The sequence below is a fragment of the Dipodomys ordii genome, unplaced genomic scaffold (genome assembly GCF_000151885.1).
Source record: "Dipodomys ordii isolate 6190 unplaced genomic scaffold, Dord_2.0 Scaffold106, whole genome shotgun sequence".
NCBI classification, from domain to species: Eukaryota; Metazoa; Chordata; class Mammalia; order Rodentia; family Heteromyidae; genus Dipodomys; species Dipodomys ordii.
The window spans coordinates 8,217,390-8,244,775 of record NW_012267322.1 but is presented as its reverse complement, the minus strand read 5'-3'; the positions used below and the strand labels follow the sequence as shown (position 1 = coordinate 8,244,775).

General features: G+C 50.9%; 3 protein-coding genes across 7 annotated transcripts in view; 1 reads left to right on the top strand and 2 right to left on the bottom strand.

Moving 5' to 3' along the window:
* Positions 1-6,624, top strand: part of Dok4 (docking protein 4) — a 6,776-nt gene extending 152 nt beyond the window's left edge. Inside the window, exons 2-9 of one of the 2 annotated variants that reach the window (XM_013027962.1) lie at positions 472-719; positions 3,384-3,491; positions 3,605-3,719; positions 3,980-4,099; positions 4,210-4,399; positions 4,531-4,669; positions 4,785-4,908; positions 5,007-6,624. In XM_013027962.1, coding sequence (XP_012883416.1) covers positions 654-719; positions 3,384-3,491; positions 3,605-3,719; positions 3,980-4,099; positions 4,210-4,399; positions 4,531-4,669; positions 4,785-4,908; positions 5,007-5,125 — 981 coding nt within the window. In that variant the 5' untranslated portion in view covers positions 472-653 and the 3' untranslated portion in view covers positions 5,126-6,624. Of the gene's footprint in view, positions 1-468; positions 720-3,383; positions 3,492-3,604; positions 3,720-3,979; positions 4,100-4,209; positions 4,400-4,530; positions 4,670-4,784; positions 4,909-5,006 lie in introns of both variants that reach the window. The other variant, XM_013027963.1, reaches the window with a different exon arrangement.
* On the bottom strand, positions 6,395-13,678 carry Polr2c (polymerase (RNA) II (DNA directed) polypeptide C, 33kDa). The gene is made up of 9 exons (XM_013027964.1): positions 13,547-13,678; positions 13,272-13,321; positions 11,717-11,785; positions 11,545-11,597; positions 9,136-9,264; positions 8,795-8,846; positions 8,076-8,244; positions 7,891-7,965; positions 6,395-7,448 (listed from the first exon to the last, which is right to left on the bottom strand). The coding sequence occupies exons 1-9, from the start codon at positions 13,630-13,632 to the stop codon at positions 7,304-7,306; spliced, it is 828 nt and encodes a 275-aa protein (XP_012883418.1). The 5' UTR covers positions 13,633-13,678; the 3' UTR covers positions 6,395-7,303.
* Positions 13,679-15,585: 1,907 nt separating this feature from the next.
* Coq9 (coenzyme Q9) lies at positions 15,586-27,368 on the bottom strand. 4 transcript variants are annotated; one of them, XM_013028004.1, is made up of 9 exons: positions 27,278-27,368; positions 24,034-24,199; positions 23,040-23,175; positions 19,871-20,013; positions 19,529-19,613; positions 18,522-18,626; positions 16,863-17,018; positions 16,491-16,544; positions 15,586-16,188 (listed from the first exon to the last, which is right to left on the bottom strand). In XM_013028004.1, exons 1-9 carry the CDS (start codon positions 27,345-27,347, stop codon positions 16,153-16,155), a joined length of 951 nt encoding a protein of 316 aa, XP_012883458.1. In that variant the 5' UTR covers positions 27,348-27,368; the 3' UTR covers positions 15,586-16,152. The 4 variants fall into 4 exon arrangements, with proteins under 4 accessions (XP_012883458.1, XP_012883455.1, XP_012883456.1 ...); XM_013028001.1 differs by having other exon boundaries at positions 24,034-24,211; positions 27,278-27,366; XM_013028002.1 differs by lacking the exon at positions 15,586-16,188 and adding an exon at positions 16,195-16,325.
* Positions 27,369-27,386: the final 18 nt, after the last annotated feature.

The window sequence follows — 27,386 nt, the reverse complement described above, 5'->3', positions numbered from 1 at the left end:
GGCGCTGCTGAGACCACTTCAACAGCTCACCTTCAGCCTCCGGGAGCTGGGTCCTCCCTCTCTCCGGAAGCGTCCCCTGAAGTCTTGCAAGCAGGGGTGGGGTGTGCCTGGTGGGTACCCCAAGTCTACCCCAAAGTTGTAACAGGACGGAGGGCAGGCCCAGGGCCCAGCTTGGCCCACCTCCACAGCAGGAGCGGAGCCAGCCCTCCCAGGAAGGGGTTAACTGCCAGCCCCAGCGTGAGGGAGGGGACTGGGCTGGACCATTTTCCTCGCCCAGCTTCCACCTCGGTTTTCCTGAATGGTTCTGCCGCGCTGGGGTGGGGAGCACAGGAGGAAGGCTGGGTGGAGGGAGGGAGGGAGGAGTGTGGGAAGAGGAAGAAAAAAGAAGCCGAGCCGGGAGACAGGGAGACAGCGAGGGGAAGAGAAAGATGTCACTGTCTCTAATCTCCCCGTCATTTGTGTTCCCAGCAGTGGTGAGCGGAAAGAGCTAGAACAATGCTGAGGTAGGCCAGGTGAGGAGAGCCCGGACAGACCCAGCCCGACTGAGCAGAACGCCTGGAACAGGTGATCGGAGGAGCCAAAGGCCAGGCCACCTGGGCGCCCCTCCCAGCCTCCTGGGCCCAGCCCCGCATCCCAAACACGGCCGGGCAACCATGGCGACCAATTTCAACGACATCGTCAAGCAAGGCTACGTGAAGATGAAGAGCAGGAAGCTGGGGGTGAGCGACCCTCATGGGGCCCCTGCTGAGGATGGGGCTGGAGGCTTGGCGTGCAGGGTGTGTGCTGTCTGCCAGCACTGGGCACCATGCATTTGTGGTTCGAGGTTTCTAGCCATAGGCTGCCTGGCATGTGCGGGGCTCTGCCTGTCCCTCCCCCCCAACCCCTTCCTCGGCCCCAGCAGGGCGGGCTGGCATCTCCACCACTGGGCAGGCGGCTGCCCCGCTATTGTTGAAGTTGTGGAGTGGCAGCAGCCAGCAGCTGTGTCTGAGCTGCACTGAGAGCTGCTGTCAGTGTCGCCAGCCTCCAGCCACCAGCCTCCAGTCGCCAGCCTCCTCACACCCCTGCTTCCCACCCTGCTTCCCACCCTGTGTGCCTTCTTTTCTTTAAACTGCCTATTTCCCCACTGCCTGCTGCTTCCCAAGCCTAGACACCCATCATCTTCTCAGATGTTGGTACGTTAAACAAGTGTTTGGAAGGAGCCTGGCTAGGGTTGGGGGTGGGGGGCAGGATAGAAGGGTCTGCTGAATGAGAACTTGGGGCCCAAAGGGGACTCAGTGTTCCGGGACGGCTACTTTCCTTTGAGTTTGTGGTGGCCCTGTGCTTGCTCAGAGATGTTTGCCCTCAAACTGGGGGCTGGGAGGGAGAATGGAGATGAGGTCTTGGAGAGGTCCCCTTTCCTACCCCTTGTAGGCCCCAAGCTGGGGAGGGTCCCCCGGGGCATGACAGGGTGTCCCAGAGCTGCCTCTTCCCACCTCCACCCCCAGCAGGAAGGGGAGCCCTCATGTTGGTGGCCCAAGTCTCTGTTTTATCCTTGGTCTCCGTGTCCTCTTCCTCCGGGGTGGGGGGTGGTGATGGAGCTTCTCCACTCTGCCTCCGTGAGGTGAAGGACTTGGTTCTCCACCTGGCCTTGCAGAGGGGTGGCTCCTTTGGGGTTCCTGAGGTCCAGGGGGGCAGGGCAGTAGCCTCAAAGCACAAGGTGGCAGGGCAGTGTGTGCATCTGGAGTCTTGTTGGATTTGAATCTGTGGCCCAGCCTGGCCCCTAGACTGGTAGAGTTGGCTCTTCCTCACGTTCTATCTCAGAGCACAGAACAAAGAGCAAGGCTGAGGCCAGGCAGGGAAGCTCAGGGAGCTGGAAACCCATTGCTCCTCCCTGTGTGTGGACCCAGATATGAGTCCTCAGGAGTCTGCAGGACTGAGGCCCTGGCCTGGCCACAGCTTGCCAGGAAGGCGCTGGCCACAGGGACAGCTACTTGGGATTGTTCTCAGACGTGTTCTCTCAGGAGTCCTGGGAACCAAAGTGGCAGGTGTGCAAGCAAGGGAAAAGCCTGGGAGGTGGGGTGCGGCCTGGCGTAAGCAGAGCCCGCGTCTGTCCTGGAATTCAGCTGCCCTCTGAAGACTGAGCCTCCCTTGTCCCAGTGTGGGAGGCTGCAGTTACCTCAGGCAGCTGCTTTGCCTCAGTCCCCAGAGGTAAGAAGGAGGGGCTTTGAAGGACCTGAGCCCCCCTCCCACCTGCCAGGGCCTCCCTCCCATGCCTGCACAGAGAGCCAGTGACAGCAAGCTTCCCAGGCACCGATCAAAGACCCACAGAAGTGGGAAGGACGGCTCTTGGGTATGGCTCCCTGGGGCTGTGTCTCCTGTAACCAGGCAACCAGAGTGCTTGAGCCCCCAGCCTCTGCCCCCCCCATCCATGCTGTTGGCAGTCCATGGCTCAGCTTGGCAGCATGTCTTCATCCATCCATCCATCCATCTGTCCACTTACCCACTGCCCTTCTTCATATTATCATCCCTTGTTCAACGGAGATCTGGAACTGAGACTGCCTTGGTCCTGGGATCCGAGAACACAGCACAGACTGCTATGGCCCAGGTGGCCAGGCCAGGCCCAGGCTGAGCCGGGGTCAGGGGTGCAAGGCCAGGACTAGGACCTTCCCTCAGGGTGTCTGCTAACCCCAGAGTGGCCAGTTCTCAACCCCAAGAGGTCATGAAGCTCTGGAGAGTTTTGGTGGCAGTGGACACAGAATCCCGTCTTCCCAGGCACTGTGCTGGAGGAGGAGGGGGAGGCAGGCAGCTGTGGTTCTTAGCCCTGCTCCAGCCTCGGGAGGCTGTGCTTTGCCCGTGGAAACAAGGAATGACCCCCATCCCTTTGCTGCAGGATTGGCAAGAGGATGAAAGAGGAGGTGAGGGAAAGCTGTGAGGGACGAGAGGAATGCGAGCCACACCACGTGCCTAGGCCGGCCTGGAGAACAGGGCTGTGGTGCTGTGCAGGCCCTGAATGAGGGTCCCGCCATCCACATGCGGCAGGTGGTGCTGCAGGAACCCTGGTCAGAGCGGACTGTGTGGCGAGACAAATGGACAACCTGCCATTTGTTACTGCAATTTCCCTTGTGGGTGCCAGCTCTCAAGTGAGGGTAACAATAGAGCCCAAGACTGAAGGGTGCTGATAGGAAATGTACAGGCAGAAAACACCCTGAAATTGGGAACCACTCGTGATTGCTGTTGCTACTTGGGGAGGTGGTGTCACTGTGGACTTCTAGCCCTAGGTTTCCTCCAGGCAGGGCTCCTGGAAGGGCTGTGCAGCACCGCCCCCTGTGGCAGACCGGGGTATCGGCAGCGCTGTGAGTTGGGTGGGAGTGGTCCTGGGAGGCTGATCCTGTCTTGTCCCTCAGATCTACCGGAGGTGCTGGCTGGTGTTCCGGAAATCCTCCAGTAAAGGGCCCCAGCGGCTGGAGAAGTATCCAGATGAGAAGTCGGTGTGCCTCCGAGGCTGTCCCAAGGTTAGGGGTCCTGGGCCCTAGCTCCCCCTACCTGCAAGCAAAGAGCTCCCTCCTGGGGGTGGGCAGAGGGAGGTACCCCAGCTCTACTAAGTGCTTTGTGGGTACTGTCCCAGGTGACTGAGATCAGCAACGTCAAGTGTGTCACCCGGCTCCCCAAGGAGACCAAGCGGCAGGCAGTGGCCATCATATTTACTGATGACTCAGCGCGGACCTTCACCTGTGACTCAGGTGAGGCCCTGGGGCTTCAATACCAGCCCGCCACCCCCACCCCCACCCCTGCCCATCATGGCGGCCAGCATGGTCCAGCAGAAGGCAGAGCAGAGCTGTGATTTGGGTGGGGAAAGGGGACTGTGGAGAGTGCAGACTGCAGTTAGCCAAGGCCCTGCTGTCCCTGCCATGCCTGATAGGTAGGAAACTCAAGCCCAGGAAGACGGGTAGGCTGCCGAGGCCCCTGGGCCAGCCCCACGATAAAACACCATTTTCTCCAGAGCTGGAGGCAGAGGAGTGGTACAAGACCCTGTCTGTGGAGTGTCTGGGGTCACGGCTCAATGACATCAGTCTGGGAGAACCTGATCTTCTGGCTGCAGGGGTGCAGAGTGAGCAGACAGGTGAGGCCTAGGCCCGGGTGTGGGGCAGGGAAGAGTGGTAGGGGGGAGCAGGGGGAGGGAGCGCCAGAAGACCCTGAGCACCTCCACCCAGTTGTCTGCTCGGGCTCCAGATCGTTTCAACGTCTTCCTGCTGCCCTGCCCCAACCTTGACGTGTATGGCGAGTGCAAGCTGCAGATCACCCACGAAAACATCTACCTCTGGGACACGCACAACCCCCGCCTGAAGCTGGTCTCGTGGCCCCTGTGCTCCCTGCGCCGCTATGGCCGGGACGCCACACGCTTTACCTTCGAGGCTGGCCGGTAGGAGCTTCTCACCTCCCACTGTCCCCTCCCCCCCCCCCCCGGATCACGATGGTGACTGCCTTGCGCTGTCCCCCATCTCTCCAGGACCATGATAGTGACTCCCTCCCCCTTGCCGCCTGTGTCCGCAGGATGTGTGATGCGGGAGAAGGGCTCTACACCTTCCAGACACAGGAGGGGGAGCAAATCTACCAGCGGGTTCACAGTGCTACCCTGGCCATCGCCGAGCAACACAAGCGCGTCCTGCTGGAAATGGAGAAGAATGTGAGGGTGAGGTGGGGGACAACGGGGTGGGCAGGCCAGTGGCGGGGTCTCCTGCCAGCTCGTGTGCAGTGGAGGTGGCCTGGGCCCTGTCCCACAGCTAACGAGACACTCCTCCTTACAGCTGCTAAACAAGGGCACTGAACACTACTCGTACCCCTGCACCCCCACCACCATGCTGCCCCGCAGTGCTTACTGGCACCACATTACGGGTTCCCAGAACATTGCCGAAGCCTCAAGCTATGCAGGTGAGTCTCTTGTACCCAACATTGGTGGAGGGCAAGGCCTCCTGGGCAGGGCTCTTCTGCCCTGGTATGGAGTTCTGAGCCTGCTTCTGTGCCCACAGGTGAGGGGTATGGGGCGGCCCAGGCCAGCTCAGAAACAGACCTCCTCAACAGATTCATCCTGCTAAAGCCAAAGTCCAGTCAAGGGGACAGCAGCGATGCCAAGACCCCCTCACAGTGACAGCAGGGCTGGTGGGCAGCGATGACTGCTAGGCCACTGAGTACAGGGCTGGCTGCAGCCCCCTGTGGAGAGCCTCCCGAGGTTGTTGGCCAAGAGCCTGAGAAGGGGAGCCAGGAGCTCCCACCTCACCCCTAGGGTGAGGCCGGACCAAGGAAAAGGGCTGGCCATACCACTTGAGCATGTGAGGGGCTGGAGCTACCATGAGACTATATACTTTTAAGGATTTTAATATATATGGCTTATGACATTCTATATTAATGAGATTTCCCCCTCTATCCTTCCCCACCAACACACATTCTTTAAGCCCATGACCAGACCATGGTCAAAGCTGTTTTTGAGGGCAGCCGTGTCTGTTCTCCACGGTACCTATCACTGCCGCCCAGGACCTGATGGAGCTGCTGGGACCAGGGAGGCGACAATCAGAACTCAAAGCTGGCACTGCCTACTGGCTTTTCCTAAGCAGCCCAGAGACCAATACAGCAGGTGGCTTCTGTTCCTTCTGTTCCTCCGGCCTCGAGTGGCGCAGGAAGGCTTTGACTTCCGTTGTGCCACTTAGCAGCTTTGCACTTGGAGTTTTAAGCAGAGGTGACATCTGGTTGGGCCTCGTTATTTCTGCACAGGCTCCTTCCTGCTCAGTAGGCCAAGATGCCCTGGGGGAAGGGGGTGCCAATTACCTCAGAAGTGGAGGATGACTGGGGCTTATTCCTGCCCGGGCTGGGCCAGGCAGGAAGGCCACAGCAAGAGTGCTATGGGGAGCAGTCCTGCTGCCCCTCACGGGCAGAGGTGGACAGCACCCCAAGCAGAGTCCCTTGCCCTGGGCTTGGTCATCCTGTGCTGGAAAGCTCAGAATCCAGAGACTCTGCCATCTCCTCCCTACATGGTGCTGAGGCTCCCTGCTGAAATGCAATTAAAGCAATTGATTTTCTAGTGCTGGTATTTATTGACTACCGTGCAGAAGGGCTATCTTTCTACCCACATCAAAACTTAGGTTGCGTGGTTCTTTTGTTTATATTGTTTTTTTAATACTATGGTTTCTGATTTGTGGAAACAGACCTTGTAAATAACCACTATTCATGTTTGTGGCAAGGGGGGGTGGTGGTGATAGAGAGGTCCCCTCCCAGAGGCGTCCCAGAGCCAGGGAGGTGGCAGAGCCAGCCCAGCTCTGAATGTGACCCAGGGAACAGCCACCCAGAAGAAAGCCAGGCTACAGAGGACCCGGGGAGGGCAGCAGAGCGGCTGGCTCAGCTAGTGGCACAATGACGCATGAAGGAGATTATGTTGTGCTCTTTATTGCCAAAAATAAAAACTTTGAAAAAGAAACTATTGCTAATCAATAAGTATCCCTTCCTCTGCACCAGTCGCTTAGGTTTCTCCAGGCTGCACAGTGTACTGCTACCCATGTGCTCTTCCCGGAGCCTTTGCTGATGGGATATGTGGGGGGTGGCCTTCGCTCTGGCTTCCCCCGGCCAAACACCCCAAGCCAAGTGGTGCTGGCAGAAAAAAAAACCAAAACACAAAAAACCCAGCACACCTATTTGGGGGAAGAGGGGATGTCTAATGCTATTCCCAAAGAGTTACTTCTCAAATTACAGACACCCAGGAATCTGAAGTCCCTTGGGGAAAGGACTGAGTGAATATGCTGGCACTGGCTCTGATCCTAACACCAGGAAACTAGGGTACAGCTGTGAAAATTCCTTCATTTGGAATCAAAGAGCTGGAATGATCATGAGAGAAGTCCAGCTCAGTGGTCTCCACAGAGAAGCAGCATGTCCCCCTAGTGGTGTTACTAAGAAACTGGATGGAAGGGATGGATGCAAGGGATGTGCTGGGTTATGAAGAGCTCTACTGGCAATCCTTAGCAGGGCTAGGCAAATGCAAAAGTAGAAAGCTGTCTGCCTAGCCAGGTGTGGTGGTGCAAACCTGTGGTCATGTGTTTGAGACCAATATAGCCTACGGGGTAAGAACCTGCCTCAAAAAACAAAGAACCAAAAACAACCACCAAAAAAAGTATCCTGGTATTCTACCTGTAACCTGATTCTTGCTGGTACTGATGACTGCCCAGAGTTTGAGCAGTAACAAGCAGTCCAGAGCCCAGAAACTACAGGGGCTCAGGGGAGACCTGAAATCCAGCCGTGGTCTGCCTCAAACTCCTCCTTTGCTGACACAGGTGAGCTGCTGCTAGTTTATAGTAAGTACATCACTCTGGATCTCATGGCTTAATTGAGTCTGTAAATCACTCAGCTTCTTCTTCAATCCAGAGAGGGCTGAGAGGACAATGGTTTCAGGGCGCAGAGAGCCACAGGACTCCACGTTGTAGTAAAACCTAAGAGGCAGGAGCGCAGTGAGAAATCTTAGGAGGTAGACACAGATGAGCCACCGGCCCTAAACCACCTCTTCCCCCTCATGTGACTTCATACCTAAGGGAAACGTGGCCTTGGCACAGAGAAAACCTAGGCAGTGATTCATGCCCACCCTGCAGATACTCAGGGAGCCACAGCTATGTTCCACACTGCAGAGGGAGGGAAACCAAACAAACAGTGCCCCAGGCTGCAGCCCCTCAGTTTGGACCTAAATGGCCTCCTTAGAAAGCAGAACACTGAGAACTGGGCTCACTGGAGGGCTCTTCCCCACAGCCAAACAGTATGAAGCCCAGCCGAGATTTGCATGTATCATTATAGTTTGGCAGTTGGTGGCCTTCCTGGAATGCTGGCGAAGGGGACCCCCAACAACTCTTATGCTTACTGTCTTGTGAGACCAGGTCTTACCTCTCAGGCTTGCCGTTGGGGTCATAGGGAGCCTGTGACTCATCCTCATCCAGCTCCGAGTACTCACTCTTTGGCCTGAGGTCACAATGTAAGGTCAGCAAGGGCAGCTACTGCTTTTAGGGCACTTCAGCAGAGGTCTTGTCCCCTCACCCCAAATTCCCACCTTCCCTCCAACAGGAGCCTACCATTCCTCAGGTTTGGGGTAAACCGTGTGCCTCAGGGCATTGTCTGGATCATATTCAAAAGCCACCCCTGCCGTGGGGTTCCACTTGGCATGTTCCTTGCCGAAGCCTTTTTTGGCATAGGCTCGAAGTCTGAGCTCCTGGCCCTTCCTCAGCTTGACAATGAGGATGTCTGTGGGGAGAGGCATGAGTTAGGAATGGGCCAGGAGTGGCATAGTTCTCCAACTTCTAACCTGGAGAGCTGCTGGAAAACCCCCCCAGACCTGTCAGAATGGGTCTAGAGCTGGACACAGTGGTTCATGCCTGTAATCTCAACTAGTTGGGAAACAGAGATGGGGAGGATCTCGGCTTAAGGACAAGACAGGCAAAGAATTAGTGAACCACTCCCCTCCACACATATACCATCTCATTAGTAAATAAGCTAGGTTTGGTGGTAGGACCATAAACTCAGTTACTACGGAAGCCATAGATAGGAGGATTAAGGTGTGAGGCCATTAAGGGCAAAACAAGACTCTAAAAAACAACCTAAAACAAAAGGGCTAGAGGTGAGACTCACATGGCAGAGCACTTGTCTAGCAAGTGCAAGGTCTTGAGTTCAAACCACAAGATGCCAAAACAAACAAGCAAGCAAACAACATGGTCTGGAGCCAGGCAACATGAGATGAGGCTGCGCCTGGCCACACAGTGCCGGGTCCAGGTGCCTGCGGGCCCCAGCACCTTACCATCCTGCTCCACGTAGTCATTGGGGTCGTTATCGCGGTTCCGGGATGTCACCTGTACAACGCAAACATGCGTCCATAAGCCACTCAAGTCCCCGGCACCCTCTGGCCTGTATGTGTCAAGTCACGGAAAGGGGGTCTCCACCCACAAAGTGCAGCCTTCTCAGCCCTCAGCAATCCCATGGCCTAGGGCAGGGTGCCTGGGCAAAACAGCACCATGCCCCTCTGCTCAGGAATCCAGAACCAGCACTTGTCTCAGAAGGACCTACTCTCCAACCTGGCCCACAGGGGGCCAGAAAGCAATGCACAAGGGCCCTGGATAGGCAGACTGCACCGACACTGACCGGAATGACCCGGGGGCTGTTGGAGATGAGGTCTCGGGATGTGACGTGACGTGTCTGGTCTTCATTACACCGCACATCCAGAGTGAACTCCACTGAGCACTCGGGGCAGAACTCCTCACATGTACAGTCCTGAGGCCAGAGATGAAGCGCCAAGTTTATGACAGAAAAACATAACAAAGCCCATTTGGACCCCCTGCTTCAGTACCCAGCTCCTTTAAGTTTCTTTATCTGCAAAGTTAGCTGACCACAGTCCCCAGGCTCCTGTGGCAGCAACAATCTGGTACACCATCCCCAAGGACAGCATAAACTCAGAGACAACCTATACACCCACTGGCCTCCCACACCCACTGCCACGAGGCCACACAAGAGCCCGAGGCTAACTCTTCACCGCCCTCAGAGGACCCAGGCTATGAAGGGCAGAATGCTTCACATGCTGCAGCTCAGCTGGCCATGGACTAGACAGACCTAATAAGCCAGGAAGAACAGAATAAAGTAGATTTCAAGTCTTGAAACACTACCTTTATCTTCTTATGAAATATTTCATCCATACACAAACTGGAGAAAAGTATAATGTACTACTTCACAATTACCACCATCTGCCATTCTTTTTTTTTTTTTTTTCCTTTTTCTTCCTGGCCTCATGAATGCTGGTATTACAGGCCTGTGTCCCAACTAGGGCTCTTGAAACAATCTATTCCTACCTTAGGGACCACATGAATCAACTTAAGCCAAGATGAGTGTTCTGAGAATAATCATACCAGTTTTCTCCCACAGAAATGGAGAGACAAAGGGTAAACAAATATAACAATGGTACTTACTGGACACTATTGAAAATGAACTATACCACTGTGGGTGGGGACAGGAGGGAAAAACTGGCAGAGAGCTAGAAAAGGGTGACACTGTCCAAAAAGAGATGTACTGGGATGGGAATGTGGCTTAGTGGTAGAGTGCTTGCCTAGCATGCGTGAAGCCCTGGGTTCGATTCCTCGGTAACACATAAACAGAAAAAACTGGAAATGGCACTGTAGCTCAAGTGGTAGAGTGTTACCCTTGAGCAAAAGTTCAGGGAGTGTGCCCTCGCCCTGAGTTCAAGTACCAGAACTGGTGGGAAAAAAATATACTCTTTATCTGACTTACGTAACTGTAACCCCTATGTATATCACTTTTATAATAACAAAAAAATTAAAAATCACAAAAAAATAATAAACTGTTCCCTCTCTCATACCAGTGAAGAAAACCTGGCATACTCTGACATCTGCAGGATAAGGAGGAAAAAGCAATTAAAGGCTGTAACTTGAGTAGTCTACAGTCATACATGGGTGGGACAGCAATTTTTTTTTTTTTTTTTGGATGCTGAGCTTGGGGCTTAAGTCAGTGCTTGGGCACTATCTCTGAACTTTTTCAAGGCTAGTGCTCTACCAACTATGAGTCACAGCACCACTTCTGGTTTTCTGATGGTTAATTGGAGATAAGAGTCTCCCAGGCTGGGAAGGTGGCTCAGTGGTAGAGCGCTTGCCTTGCATGCCTGAGGCCCTGGGTTCAATTCCTCAGCACCACATAAGCAAAAAGAAAAAAAGCCAGAAGTGGCGCTGTGGCTCCAGTGGTAGACCACTAGCCTTGAGCTGAAAAGCTGAGGGACAGCACCCAGGCCCAGAGTTCAGGCCCCACAACCGGACCCCCCCCCCAAAAAAAGTCTCCCAGACTTTCCTGGCTGGGCTGGCTTTGAAACATGATCCTCAGATCTCAGCCTCCTGATTAGCTAGGATTACAGGCATGAGCCACTGGTGCCTGACAACGTTTTTTTCTTTTTCTTTTTTGTCTTTTGGTACTGGGGATTGAACCTAGGACGTTGTTACACTTGCTAGGCAAGCACTTTGCCACTGAGCTACATCCTAGCCTTGTTACATCTTTTTAAAAATCTTGGGCTGAGGGGCTAGGAAGGTGGCTCAGTGGTAGAGTGCGTGCCTTGCATGCATGAGGCCCTGGGTTCGATTCCTCAGCACCACATAAGTAGAAAAGCCAGAAGTGGCGCTGTGGCTCAAGTGGTAGAGGGACTAGATCCCACAGGCAGATCTCCCAGGTACTTACCATTCCCTCTACTCCTGTCTGCACTCACCACAGCCTGCTGTTAACTCCCTTCAGTCTGCCAGGTCTCTTCTTTAACACTTCCCACCATAAAGATGCTCAGAGTGAATGGGTGTTCTCTTGTATGGCTGGCTAGTAAGCATCCTGAGGCCCTGAGCCTTTCCCGTCTTGGTCTCATTAGAAGCCCTACCGTGGGCTTTATACCATGTCTACATTGACTTTCTAGACTATGGTTCAGGCCAAGCGAGAAGAGAATATGTCCACAAAGATTCCAAAGAGACCCAAGGCCTTTCCCCAAGCCCACAGTGCAGCCACCACACATACCCGAGAGTATTGCAGCTTGTCCACAATGTCATCACTGGTGAGTGGAATTAGTCCTGGAAGACACAGAAAAGCACTGTAAACAAGAGTCAACAACCACCTCCTAAAGCTGGAGAGGCCTCTTCCTCTGACTCCACACACAGTTCCCTCCCCCTATTTGAACACCAGCACTTACCAAGCCTGTGAGCAATGAACTCATCATGAAGGACAGAAGAATTGGCATCAATCTGAACCCAGTCGATGGCTAAGCAATGAAGAAGCAGAACACAGTTAGAGGGACTGGGGCTACTGCAATGGTAGAGCACCTGTCCAGCATGCCAAAGACCTTAGTTTCCATCCTCAGCACCACACACCAAGATGTGGGGGGGGGGGGCCCACACGTGTGTGAAGTTTTGCCACCAAATCCACCCTCAGACTTACAGCAGTGTTCTTACCATTGCTAACTAAATTGTAGAGGCCTGGGTCAGGCTTCCTGAGTTTCTGATTTCGCAGTACTAGAGTTGGGCCCCGGAAATTGCATTAAACAAGAATCAAATGCTTCACTTCTGTGTCCAGGGATACCACATAAGAGGGAACATTAACTTTGAGCTGGAGGTTTTCCTGAGAAGCACTTAAATCTGTTACCCATGCCAATACCGAATCTAAAAACAAAAACTATTTGGGCACCTAAATATTACAGAATGCCTTACAGAAGAAACAGACTTATTTATGGGTCACACCAATAGTTCTTCAATCACTCTATCCTTCAGTGGGCAAAACATACTTGTTAGAAAACCTAATCTCGCTCACAATTCATAAACAAATATCTACACAACATGTAGTGCCACTACAGCTGGGCACTGGTGGCTCAAGCCTGTAATCCGATCTACTCAGGAGGCTGAAATCTGAGGATCAAGTTTCAAAGCCAGCCTCGGTAGACCTTAATCTCCAATTAACCACCAAAAAGCTGGACGTAGAGCTGTGGCTCAAGTGATAAAGAGTGCCATTCTTGAGTGAAAAAGCATCCAGGCCCTGAGTTCAAGCCCAGTACTAACACACACACACACACACACACACACACACACATGCACAATCCAAGAGATTAAAGGCCAAAGGGGCAGAGGTACTAGGAGTAGAGGTCACAGAGGCCCAGACATGGCCAGACCCTGATGTGCTTTGTCTGCAATGCTTCCCAAACCAAGCAAGGACTATAAGCAGGTCCCCTGAACTCTTCTCCCTGGCATGTGCTACCACCACTTCCCCTCCCCTCCCACCTTGCTTCCCGCAGGTGAAAACGCTCACCCTCTGAAAGCCAAGACTGTCCTCCATGCTACAGAAGTCACCACACCCTGCCTGTGAACTCCTAAGCGCTCATAAATTTCTGTCCAGATTCTCCTTAAGACCCCTATTGTGCTTTGTCTAGTGTCACATCCGTGTACGACATTACCTCCAGACTGGCAATTACGTACTTACACACATGTGGCTGAAACAACAGACTCATAAAACAGCTAAAGAAACAGACAAGCAAGATGTGGGGCGTATACACAATGGAGTACAATTCGGCCATAAAGAAGAATGAAATTGTCATTTTGCAGGGCCATGGAGGGAACTGAAGATAATCCTGTTAAACAGAATCAGACACTCTCAGAAAGTCACCTAAGTACATTGGAAACGTGTATGAGAATGTCAGCACTCCCGTTTTCTCCGTACCCTCACCCTCACCAAGGACGGCAGGAACGGGGGTCGCGTACCTATTATGGGTACCTCGGCGATGAAGACTCTTCGAATAGAATTGGCCACCCTGGAGGAGAACACGTAGCCTGAGCGGCGTGAGGGGCTCCGCGGGCCGCCCCTCTCCCTCCGCCGCCCCCCCCCGGCTGCCCGGCTCCCCGCCCGCCCCCCGCCCCGCCCCGCGGCCCCCACAGTTCCCGGCGCCCCACAGCGGCCCCCGCAGGCCGCCCCGCTCCCCGCGCCCCAGCTCGCTCAGGAGGCACGCCAGCCCCACCCCCAGCTCCACAGCCCTTACGCCAGGTCCGTGTTCTCGATGATGAACTTGACGTTCTCGTCCGTGAGCTCCGTGATGCGCACGGTGGGCTGGTTGGCGTACGGCATCGCGCCCCACGGCCACCGACCTCCCGCGTCAGCACCACTGCGCCTGCGCGTCTACAGGCCGCGGAAGTCAGTCCGTGGGGCACCGCCCCTTCCGCCAAGAAGCACGCACACACAGCGCCACCTGCTGCCCGGAGGCCGGTACAGCCCCAGAGTTTTCTAATCCCATAGGCTTCAAAATGTTATCAGGTTCCACCATGTTGGAAGGTGAAGTGGTAAACCGTACTCCACTGGCTGAAGCACTTACAGTTGTAAGCAAAGATACATACAGATGCATGTTCATGCCGGTACTGTTTGTAATAGCAAAAGATAAAACTAATTACATTGGTTTTAAATAAGACCTGCTTAATACACATGTAGGAATATTATAATAAACTTTTTTTTTTTTGGTGCTGGTCTTGGGTTGGAACTCTGCCTGGACACTATCCCTGAGCTTTTTTGCCGGTGCTCTACGGATTGAGGCAGAGCTCCACTTTTGGCTTTTGAGTTGTTTGTTGGAGAGAGAGTCTGACTTTCCTGCCCAGGCTGGCTTCAGACTGAGATCCTCAGATCTCAATGTCCTGAGTTGTTAGGATTCCAGGTGGGAGCCCCAGGAACCTTGCTTTTCTGTTTCTTTAAATGAAGTAAACATGGCAGACAGTCATGTCTATAATAATCCTAACTATTCAGGAGATCCAGAGGATCACCATTCCAAGCCGGCTTAGGCAGAAAAGTTTTCTAGACTCCATCTCCACAATACCTAGCAAAAAGCCACACAGGAGGCATGGCTTAACTGATAGAGCAGCCAGCCAATCTAGCAAGCTCACTGAAATCAAATCCTAATACCACAAAAAAGTTCATCTATGGAATTCATGTCCATTTTAGCAAAGTATGCTTCGATAAGACACACATCCCTTTTCCACTTCACCCTCATCTGGACGATGTACTTCTATACACCACAGGAAAAGATCAAAGTGCTCTTTGAGGCTTCATCTACAGTGCTATGGAGTTGTGGAGGGTGGGAGCTCATCTCTCCATTCCTAGTGCCTGACAATGTGTGCTGTCACATAGGTTAAACATGAACATTTTTAAGAATTACCCCAGTCCCTTAAATAGACTAGACAGGCTTAAATGGACTTCAAAAAGTGGTAGCTGTTTACCCACAGGAAAGCAGCCTTTACGTAGAACATAGCAGAAACTACGTTTGGGGGGCAGAAAGGTCACCAGAGAATGAAGAGTTTGCTGGAGCAAGGAATGACATCTCTTCCTGACTAGAGTAAGTGCTCAGAGGGGCCTTGCTCCACCCATGCCTCTCAGTACTAACAAATTACTCTGCTGACTGTAAGATGGGTGCTATGAAGGACAAAGGAGATGGCAATGGAATGGACTAACTACTGCTAGAACTTCACAGGGCTTAGAGGCACATATCAGTGGAAAGCCCACATGAAGAAACCTGAGCTCTGATTAACTCCTGATTTGCCCAGGGTAATTTTGCTGACTTAGGCAGACAGCAATGCAGAAGACAGAGATGCAGAGGTCCAGAGTGGGGCCAGGTAGGGTAAAGGCTGACAAAAATCATTAAAGCTGAAGAAAGAATCATGATGGAAGTGGAGGTGTGATGCAAGTAATAGAGCATCAGCTTTGAAAGAAAAAGCCAAGTGAGAGTACATGGCCCAGAGTTCAAGAGTATGATACTAGCACGCATGTGTGCGCGCACACACACGCACACACACACACACACAAAGGAGCTAACTAACAGACTGGGAAAGACCCTGCTACCATCACTTGGTTGGCTGGAAAAAATCTAGTTGCCTTTATTCCTGTAGGTTTTGGCAGCACCAGGACCAGAGCTCAAGGCAGATGGCCAAGGCCAGATAATGAGAAGCGTATGTGTCTGTTCTGTCACGTATGATTTGTGGACCTTATACAGCTCAGAGGCTAGGTATTCCTTACCTCTGAGAAACTACAACAGGAAATTGCTTCAAATATATTTATTATTTTTTACAGATTCATTCATTGTACATATTCTAAATACAGTAACACTCCCACAACGCATCACTGTCCACCCAGCAGGCACCCACCTCAGGCGAGGCAGCTTTCTAAGGGGATCCGCAGGTGTAGCATCTCAGGACAACAGCAAGGAACTTGTGTGCACCCAAGCCTGTGCTCTGCTGGGGATGGACTGCCACCTTGTGGTGGCATTGGACCTGGTGCCTGGTTGCCCCACCAACTACTTGTAAGACTAAGACATGATCAAGGTAAGACCGTGAGGGAGGTGCTGTTTCTGTGGTTTGAGTGCTCAGATGAGAACATCCCTCAGGCTTCACAAGACCAGATGGGTAGTAGGAACCGAAGAAAGTGGCCCAGTTCCAGGCCAGAGTTGTGTTCAGGTGCCTGATGGTTTCCTAGTGGCTGTGGAGTGACTCCAGAGTCCTTCAGTGTGTTTTCATGAACATCTGGTTCCATGGATGATACTTACTTATCAAAGCTCTTTAAATCTAGCTGCTTGTTTTCTTCCAGGAACTCAGGCTGACATCTATCCTTTCACCGGCGCTGGTTCAGACCTGTTAGGTTCTTGAGCTGGTACAAGAATAGTAACAGAGAGCGTGTGAGGCTCACCTCAGGGTCTTCAGAGGGTAAGACTGGGGTTTTCATGGAGGCAGGCATGGCTAAGAGAGGTTCTGGACACACCAGGGGCCTGGAGTCAATGTTGTTCCCTGACACCAGTAATGAAAAGAAGTAGGCATTTGGGATCAAGACTGCAGCTATGGTGTCTGTCTTATTATCAGCTTTCAGTTGAAGGCTACAAACTCTGTGGAGTCAGTGATGCATGCTAGAAATGGCACCGGGCCTGAGTGGGGTGGTAGGTGGGCAGTACTCACCGTCACTGCTGCACCCATGAGTCCTTGAACCAGTGCCTCTCCAGTGGACTTTACCTAGAAGGAATGTGAGTGAGTTTTCCCTGAGTCCCCAGGATGAAACCAAAGGTGGCGCAGATGGACAGCGAGAAAGCCCATGAGTCCAGACAAGTGGAATCTAGATGACCCAACGGATGGGGGAGGAGCCTATGGACAATAGTCACACCTGGGCAAAGCATGACCCTTCAGAAAGCAACAGCCAGCCTTCTTGGGAAGGCCCATAGACTGTAGGCTGAGGCCAACAGGGAGCACAGGAGCAACTAGGTGACCAGTTGTGTACCTGAGAGACAGGGGAGCTGCCTGAAGAGAGTTCCCAAACTGCTGGCCCCCAACTACCTGCTTGGCAGTGTGGCCCATGTTCATGGCATCATTAATCCGGTTTTCCAGGAAGCGCCAAGTGTCCTCGAAGTCTGGGGATGAGTCCTGCATCATCACCAGCTCTGTTGTGTTGTAGATGCCAGCCAGCACAGCACGACGCGTATACCAGTTAAACTGTAGAGACACCCACCAAGGATGAGGGCTGACCACTGCTCTGTGGGTCTGGAGAATTCTGGGTAATTCCCACCCAACACTTTGGGGACTCTGAGGATCCCTTCTGATGTTTTCTTTCCGTCACAGATCCATATGGCCCTCTGGATACCATTACTGTCCTCAACTCGTCTAGGCATTGGCATTGCCTATGAAGTTTAAAACTAAAACTCGGCTGAATGACGCATGCCTATAATAGGCTGGCTCAAGGCCAGCCTATGCTACACTGAAAGACCCTGTCTAAAATAAAAATAAAGAAATAAACAAATGGCTGGAAGCATGACTTAAATGCTAGAGCACTTAACCAGCAAGTATGAGAACCTGATTCAAGCCCTAGCAGCACCAAAAAATAAATAAAAAGTGAACTGCTTGTGTGTAACCCTTTCTAGTTGTGTGAGTGGCCCTGAATTATGTGCCAGGAAGCAGTCCCTCCACTCCGGAACTGCTAGTGAACAACTGTCTTTAGATACCTGAATCCAATTATGACCAAGCCTTAGTGAGCTTGCCAGTAGAGTGGGGCCTGAGGCAGGGCATAACACCTGGGCAGAGCTGAGAGTTCAAGTCCCTGGTGACTTCTGCCAGTCCTGGCAAACTACTCTTCAGAGGAATGGCTTGTCTGCTTGTTTTATTCCTTTCATTTCTCTGCTTTCTAATTTTGTTTCCTTAAGATCTCACACTGAGGAAGTTTATTAAAGCACTCTGTTCTAAGTGTGCTGGGACTATCAGTGTGCCTCCTCTCCTAAGCCCACAAAGAACTACCTTTTAATTTCCTTTAGGAAAGTATATTTGGTTTTTTAATTTCCCACCAGTAATATGGTAACATTAACAAGTCATATCTTTCCTGGTGCCTGTTTGAAGGAGCTTACTGATCTCCAGCAAAGCAGGCCAAGATGAGTGGGAGAAGGGACTTTCTTTTTAAAGCAATGCGTACCTTCATGGCATCTCCCTGTAACCCCCAAAAAATCAGTTTCAGCAAAGACAGACACTGAGGAATTCTGCAGAATTTCCATCTTAGAAGATTGAGGGGAAAAATGGTTATAAAAAGCAATCAAGGGCTGGGAAGGTGGTAGAGCAGTGGTAGAGCACTTGCCTTGCATGCATGAGGCCCTGGGTTCGATTCCTCAGCAACACATAAGCAAAAAGAAAAAAGCCGGAAGTGGCGCTGTGGCTCAAGTGGTAGAGTGTTAGCCTTGAGCTGAAGAGCTGAGGGACAGCGCCCAGGCCAAGAGTTCAGGCCCCACGACTGGACCCCAAAAAAAAAGCAATCACAAGTTGATGCTCAGTGCTGGTCTCTAAGTACCTAGAGCCTACTCTGGCCAAGGAGGGGTCTTCCTCACAGCTTGGATGGGAATGACACCACAGGCTCCTGCAAAGGTTTCTGATAAAAGCCATTTCATAATGGCTTTCTGGAAAAATGTTTCACCCAAGCCATCCTGGGGGTCCTGTAGGCCTGCAGGCAACACTCACATCTGTAGACTGGTCCCCAGCGTAGTGCCACATGTCATCCACCATGCTGGTGAGCAGATTCAGGCTGGGCGGGATGTTGTGAGGGAGCAGGAGGACGCTGAGGGCCTGTGGAGAGAGGATAGAGGGACAGGTACTGCACACAGGTAACAGGTAACAAGCACACAGTAGGCTTGCAGAGTGTATGGAGACAGCTGTAGTTGATTTCCTTCAGCTCACACTAGTGATAGCATCAGTCAGAGGCCCTCCTGCTCTGCCTGGACAAGGCCTTGCCATTTTAACTCTTGAATCCACTGCTGTGACTCACAGAGCTGTTCAGAGGGCCCTGGTCTGGCCTGGAAGCTGCCCAGAAGGCTGTGCTGAATCAGGACAACAGCAAGGGCCCAATAATGTGCTGCTAGGGATTAAACCCAGGTACACAATTGTCCTGGCTTCATACCCAGGCCTGGGCTAGGCAGGCCACAGGGCTGGAATGGTGGACACCTGACATTACACACTCAGTAGTCTTCTAGTTGGACCAATGACACATCATTTCTGATGTGCTTTTTGACTCTGTACTTTACAACTTGGAGAATGGCCCACACTGACAGGCTTTGAGAGAGGGAAAAAGAAGCTTCAGAAAAAGGGCAGCAGTCCTTGGAATGAGCATGCCTTCTCCAAGTACTGTGCCGGCAATATGACAAGCAGTCCCAGTTCCGGAGATCTGGAACACAATAGGGCTATTATTGAGGTAAGGGTGGCCGATTGAATCCTCTTACTATACTAACCTCCTTCATTCTTCCTGTGGAAGGCCTGGGGTCACCCCCAGGCCACTCACATCAAAGCACTGAGACCCAGAGGGTTCAGTGTTGCTCTCTCTGGGGCTCCCAACCTCCAGAGTGTACAGAGCTTTCCTGGGTCTATGGAGTATGAGCTAACTTCCCAGCAGCATAAGGTCCTCTGAGTGGCAGGTGCTGAGAATGAGAAACGCTACTATTTCTGTTGCTTTGGGGCCTGGAAGTGGTCTCTACCCGGGGCCAGTGCTCAATGTACGGGATCAGCATTCTCAGTCTGGTTTCCACTGCATCCCTCAGGAACTGGTCTGTCTTCCTCTTCCTGGAAGAGGGAAAAGAAAACAGTGTATCTCTGGATCAAAGGCAGGGACTTGGGGCTACACTGCATATCAGCCCAGGGAGAAGGTCATCCTGAAGAAATCTGTCAGGACGGGCTGTTGGGCTTCAGAACCATCTGAGAAGCAAGGTTGGTAATCACTCTTTTGGCTCTGCTTGATTTGGCTCCTGGGGATAGCTGCTAGATTCAGGGACCCTAGTTAGTCCTTGCTGCCCCCTGAGAGATAATACCACAGGACTTACTCTGCCTGGCCCAGTTGTACCAGCTTCTGCTCCTCTTCTAGCACTCGGGTAAGCCGGGCATTGCACTGGGTCACAAAGTGCAGAATCAGCTCGCTGCCATCGTTCCCGAACATGCTGGCTGCTGCACTGGAGAGTCCCAGGGACTACAGAAGGCAGAGGACACAGGGCAGTGGGGCCTGGTAAAGCAGCTGCTTCCTGTCTGGCCTTGTTCATCACAGGGGACTGCTCTACAGTGGAACCCTCACTTTTCAGACCACCAGTCTCTCACACCCCATCAGCCTTTGGTACGTAGAGGGTGAGTTAACCACTGGCTCAGAATGGGCACAGGACAGGACCTAATGCTTTCTTTCCAGTGTCCTGTAGTTTTAGCTTTGCATAAAAACTTCTCTGAAAAGGAAGCCCGGACAAGGAAGCAGAGCATTGTGGGGAGATGGTTCTGGAAGCACAGCCTCGGAACACTACCAGAGCTGTTTAGACACTTGTCACTGAATGAGTTAAAACACTCCTTTTCTTGCACAGATCAGTTAAGAGTTAAGGTGTGGCCCTTGCACCTAGATCCCCAACTAATACTACAGGGCTAGGGGAAGCACCCGCAAGCCCTTTCCTGAACCGTTCTCTCTACCTGATCTCTTGGAAATGAGGCCTACCCATCTCTGCCTTTCTCTTTCTCTCTCTTTTTTGGTGGACCTGGTACAGTGCATGTATATTATTTGCTCAATAAATAATGAGCAAAATTTTAAAACATCAAAAAGCTGATGGAGCCAGGCACTGGTGGCTCACACTTGATCCTAGCTACTTAGGAGGCTGAGATCTGAGAATCATGGTTTGAAGCCAGCCTGAGCAGAAAAGTCCCCATGAGACTCTCATCTCCAATTAACACTCAAAAACTTGAAGTGGTACTATGGTTCAAGTGGTAGAGCACTATATTTGAGCACAAAGGGGCTTAGAGACAGTGCCCAGGCCCTGAGTTCAAGCCCTGCAACCAACAATAACAAAAAAAAGCTGATGGTAGTATCTTTGGTGTATCCTAGATGTTTTTTTTTTTTCTTTTGGTGGTACTGAGGATCAAACCCATCCTTTCAATTTGCAGTGAGCAGTGGTGTGAAAGTTTACACATCCCACTCACATGACTTCCCTTGTGGGGTAGTGAAAAGACAAGCGACTGTGAAATTGAAGTGAAGCGCAAGCTGGCCCATGGTCTAAAGTGCCAGCAGCAGGTTGGGATGGGAGACAAGACGGTAATTTCCTCAGTCTATCCTTGAGAACTTCTTACAGGGCAACTCCACACTGTGGCCTACAGGGGAGCTGAATGCTTACTCTATAACAGCAATCTCTTCTAAAACAGAATAACAGTAACTTGCTGAGAGAAATAAATCCAAAATTCTTGAGGGTGTTTCAAACATCATCTTATTAATTTTAAGACATACATATATATATTTCCCAGTATGAACTAGGAGCTGGTGGCCCATGCCTGTAATTCTAGCAACTCAGGAGGCTGAGATTTGAGGATGGTGGTTTGAAGCTAACCTGAGTTAACCTGAGCGTAAATCTGAGCTGAGAGCTTGCGATCTTGAGTTCAAGCCCCAGTCGCAGCACATGTAAGCACACACTAACACACATACACAGACCAGTAAAATTCAGAAAATTCATCATACCTCATAGCTTCATGGGCAGCATTTTTCTTTTTTATTGATGCATTAAAATAGTGGCTCAAGCTGGGCACCAGTGTCTCACACCTGTAATCCTAGCCACTAAGGAGGTTTAGTTTCTGAGGACTGAGGTTCAAAGCCAGCCTGAGCAACAAAGCCTGTGAGACTGTTATCTCTGATTAAATCAGAAAACTGGAAGCAGTGCTATGGCTCAAAGTGGTAGAGTACTAGCTAGCTTTGAGTAAAAAGAGCCCAGGGACAGTACCCAGTCCCTGAGTTCAAGCCCCATGACTGACAAAAATAAATAACAATTAAAAAAACAGTTGCTCCAGGGACTAGGAATGTAGCTTAATGGTAGAGTGCTTGCCTAGCACGCATGAAGCCCTGGGTTCAATTCCTCAGTACCACATAAACAGAAAAGGCTGGAAGTGGTGCTTATGGCTCAAGTGGTAGTGTGCTAGCCTTGAGCAAAAGAAGCTCGGGGACAGTGCCCAGGCCCTGAGTTCAAGCCCCAGGACTGGCAAAAAAAAAAAAAAAGTGGCTCCAGCTAGACACGTGGTGCATACTTCTAATCACAGTATTTGAGAGGCTGAGGCAGGAAAACTTCACACTCAAGGCTAGCCTGAGCTAATACTGAGACCCTGTTTTAAATGACTAAAGTTCTTATTTTGCTGTTGTTGTTGGTTATGAGGCTTGAACTCTGGGCCTCAGCTCTTCAGCTCAAGGCAAGCACTCTACTACTTAAGCCACAGCGCCACTTCTGGTTTTCTGGTGGTTAATTGGAGATAAGAGTCTCATGGACTGGGGCTGGGAAGGTGGCTCAGTGGTAGAGCGCTTGCCTTTCATGCCTGAGGCCCTGGGTTCGATTCCTCAGCACCACATAAGCAAAAAGAAAAAAGCTGGAAGTGGTGCTGTGGCTCAAGCATTTGGGGGTAGCCTTGGGCTGAAGAGCTGAGGGACAGCGCCCAGGCCCAGAGTTCAGGCCCCACAACCGGAACCAAAAAAAAAAAAAAAAAAATCTCATGGACTTTCCTGGCTGGGCTGGCTTTGAACCGTGATCCTCAGATCTCGGCCTCCTGAGTAGCTAGGATTACAGGTATGAGCTAGTGGTGCCCAGCCAAAAGTTTTGTTTTTTAAATACAGAGCCTCTTATAAACAATGGCATTTCAGAATCAAAATATGGCAATTTTGATCACAGACAATTCTTGCCTAATAGGTGTTCTTAGAACATGACTCTCAAGAACCAACTCCATAGCACAATAATTTAGAAACAGGCTGGGCAGGTGGTATATACCTGTACTGCCCATTCATGAGGCTGAGGCCAGCCTGGGCTACATAGTAAGAACCTGTCTCAATACCCCTCCTCCTCCAAAAAAGATCTATTCCATTATAATGGGGAGAAAGAAAAAAAAAATCCTAGACAATCCTGTAGCTATGTGGGGCTTTGACTAGGCTATAAGAATGCATGAGGCCTTTAGCTTCCTACGACTCCAGGCAGCCCTTCCCTCATCAATACACACCTTGGCTCCTTCGGCAATGGCCTCTGCCGTCCAGCCATGGATGGGTACGAACTCCAGGGCTGCTGTGAGGATGCGGTGCTGCAGCTGGTCCTCACTCTCATAGTCCTCCTCCTCCTCTCCGCTCTGCTCTGTGTACCTGGGACATCAGACAGCCCACCTCACTTCTGGTGTGCCCACCAGAGGCCAGAGCCCTGCTTCTCTTCTATGTCAATGTGATGTGGTAATGGCAGGAGGTGGAAGTCTAGTTACCTCCCCCTCGGGCATCAGGGAAGGCATGCTGTGACTGAGCACTTATGATATGAAGACAATGGGCCACCTGGGCTGTAGTTTACAGCTCAGCTCAGAGACTTTACCTGGGCTATCCCAAATTGTAACTGCCTACAAGGGCACAGAGCAGATCCTCAAAATATACTTGTTAATTTTTTTCTGAAAGTACTAGGGTTTGAACTAAGAAAATATTTGTTGAAATAAAAAACTTTAATTAGGAAACCAGAAAAATGAATATTCTACTTACACACATCAGCATTCAATTTCCAGTGGCAAGATTAATAAAAAAAAAAACTAAACCTGATGGAAATCTGAATTAATACCTTTCTGAAAGGTTAAGTTGACTCCACCTGTGTAACACCAATTTAAATGTGCAAATCTTTCTCATATGTACTACTGAGTGAAAAAACAGGTTCTGGAACAGTGTTGAGTGTCATTAAGCATTTATTATATACACAGATAAGTATGAAATATGTTTACAGAAATGTCAAAGAGGCAAAAATGTTAGCCAAGTTTTCTGCGAGTGTGATTTTAGATAATTCTGTTTTATTTTTGTGAACTTGGGTATATTGCTGGGATAGTTCAGAATATTAAAAACAAAGGTACCTTTCCAACAGCCTTAGGAAGGAGGAAAGATGAGGAGGGGTGAAGAGAGAACTGTTGGGAAACAGATACACCCGAGCATGCAAAGTGGCAGAAATGGTTGCTGTTGAGTCCAGGTGCCTACCTGGGGGGTGGATGAGGAGACTCTGAATCAGGTCTTCCTGCCCCCTGTGTCTCAGAATGCTGCTGAGAATAGTCGGAGGAAGGCTGCTGCTTCTGCTCTTCTGAAGACTTGAGCCCCACAGAAGCATGGAAGGCCCGTGGCACCAGAGGTTGTCGGCAGCGGGACACTGAAACATAAACTATGTTTATGTCAGAGACACCAGAAGAGACCCTTTGAGACCCAGAGGACGGCATTACAATGGGGAGGGTATCCTGGGAACTGGTGGCTCATGGCTGTAATCCTAGTTGCTCAGGAGGCTGAGATCTGAGGATCATGGTTCAAAGCCAGCGAAGGCAGGAAAGTCCATGAGGCTCTTATCTCCAATTAACAACCAGAAAATTGGAACTAGTGCTGTGACTCAAAGTGGTAGAGTGCTAGCCTTGAGCAAAAAAGCTCAGGGGCAGTGCCCAGGCCCTGAGTTCAAGCCCCACAACCAACTCCATTTTTTTTTTAAGTTAATTAACTAATTTAAAGACCAACGGGAAAGAAGACAGAGGCTCCTCTGGAACACTCAGCCAAGTGTTGGGTCCTACACAGAAACCTTAAGTCAGATATGGCAGCAAGAGTAGTGAACCAAAGAATAAAAGAACAATCTAGCCTCTTGGTCTATTTTGTCTCGTGGCCTATTTTGATGATTGCCAACTATGTGGAATTGGGCAAACCATTCTCTCAACGTGCAGATTTGGAAATCCACCAATTTAGGATAATAATCTGCATGTGAAGCCCAAGGAGTAGAAAATGTCACATACTTATAAGAACAGAGGTATAAGGAGAAGTTGAATTCAACATGTCAGTTTACAAGTGAAATGCATCTTGATCAACATTATCCTTTCCATCATTTGGGATTGTTATTATTTTGAGATATTATGCCCCTTAGGCTGGTCTTAAACTCAGGATTCTCATGCCTTAGCCAGATTACAGTTATGCCCTACCAAAGCTGGCTTTTTGTTGTTGGTGGTCAGTTGTGGGGCTTGAATTCAGCTATCCCTGAGCTGTTCTGCTCAAGGCTAGTGCTCTAATACTGAGCCATAGCTCTACTTCTGGCTTTTGAGTGGTTAATTAGAGATAAGAGTCTCACAGGGAGTTTTCTGCCCTGGCTGGCTTCAAACCTGGATCTTCAGATCTCAGCCTCCTGAGTAGCTAGGATTACAGTTATGAGCCACTGGTACCTGGCTACCTAACCAGTTCCTTCTTCAAGTGGACACCTTACTGCAACAGTGAATGAAATCCATCCTTACCATTTTAACTATTGTCTGTCTTGATCTGTCACAGCTTTAGTTTTTGTTGCCCTGTAGTATTCCATTAAAAAACATTACTATTTTTGTTGACAGTACTTGCTGTTCAATGTTTAGCCATGATAAATAAGATGCTATGATTGTATTTTTTTTTTGCCAGTCCTGGGGCTTGAACTCAGGGCCTGGGCACAGTTCCTGAACTTCTTTTTGCTCAAGGCTGGCTAGTACTCTACCACTTGAGCCACAGCGCCACTTCCGGCTTTTTCTGTTTGTGTGGTATGAGGAATCGAACCCAGGGCTTCATGCATGCTAGGCAAGCATTCTACCACTAAGCCACCTTCCCATCCTTGTACATGTTTTTGTAGACATATGCTTTCATTGCATTTGGGTAAATACTTAAGAGTGGATCTACTAGGTCTACTTCTACTAAATACATTTATTCTGGAATTCTGTGTAAACACAACAAAAAAAGGTACTCCATTAAAAAATAAGTAGACCCTAGTGTGGTAACCCCACAATTAGGAGAAGCATGATTGTGTGGCCAACTCTGGCTTCATAGGCAGTTTTAGGCCAGCATGGGTGACATATAGTGAGACACTGCCTCACAGAACAAACACAAGACAACACACACAGTATATAGAATAACTCAGGAGCTGTGTGTGTGTGTGTGTGTAATGGGGCTTGAACTCAGGACCTAGGCTCTATCCTGAGCGTTATTTTTGCTCAAGGCTAGTGCTCTAACTTTGAGTCACAGATCCACTTTCAGTTTTTTAGTGGTTAATGGGAGATAAGTGTCAGACTTTCCTACCCAAACTGGCCTTGAACCTCGATCTTCAGATTTCAGCTAGGTGTGAGCCACTAGTGCTGACTAGGAACAATGATTTTTGTAAGAGCCCGGAGCATGGATTAAGTAGTAGACCACCTGCCAGACAAGCAGAGATCTGGAGTTCAAACTCCAGGACCACAAAAAATACATATAGTGTTATCAATAAAACAGAACAGCATTATAAGAGCAACCTGTATATCTTGGTATATGTAAAGAAAAAGTGGAGGAGCTATCTCAAAGTATGACCACAAAACCCGTGCATTTCATGAGAAAACTGGAGTTGAAATGCAAGAGAATGACATTCATATACGAGTCCACATATTATTACAGTGTATTTGCAGAAGATGGTGTTTTTAATTTATAATAATGTACAGTTCTCTCTTTAATCTGGATAGCCAGATGCAGAAATAAAAACACAGCAGGGCTGGAGAGAGCACGGTGGCTTATGCCTATAGGACAGGGGTCCAGGCCAGCCGATGGGGACCAAACCCCATCTTAACAAAGAAGCCGGGGGCCTGTGACCCCTAGTAGGCGAGAGGTGTAAGTGGGAAGGAAAGTAAGACGATTGCGGCCTGTGGCCTCCTGGAACAAAAGGACGGTGAGACCCTATCTGAAAAATAACTCAAGTGGAAATGGGTTGGGGACTTGGCTCAAGTGCTGGAAGCTGCGGGCCTGAGTTCAAATCCCCGTTCTGTCAAAAACCAACAAAACTAGACATAGGGCCCCAATAGTGGCACACTAATGTTGCTAAGTGAGGGACGCTGCGGGAAAACGACTGGCTTTGGGAAAACAATAGAACTGGCCGCCCGGGCGTGAGCTGCCACGGTCCCTGGGTGACCCCGGCCCGGGCACCATGAGAAGGGGGCCAAGACTGCGGGTTCCGCGACCCAGGGGCTCGGTGACCTTGGATGTCCGGCTCCTCACCGAGACTCCGTTAACAGGCCTCGCCCGTGCCCCCGCCCCGCACTGCCCGCGGGCAGACAGCAAAGCCGGCCGAAGGAACTGCTCCACACCGACGCCCTTCACTTCACCTTGCCCGCGGGCCGCCGCCACCGGGGCCTCTTCCGCCCCGCACCCGGCCTCGGTCGACCTCGCGCCCTTCCCTGCATACGTTCCCCGCTCCCAAGCTCGGCCGCCCCCTCACCGGGTAGGCACCGCAGCTGCAGGAGCCTCCAGCCCGCCCGGCCCAGCACGCCAGACACCGCTGCCGCCATCTTGGAAGCGGGCACGTACGCTGACGCTCCCCGACGCGA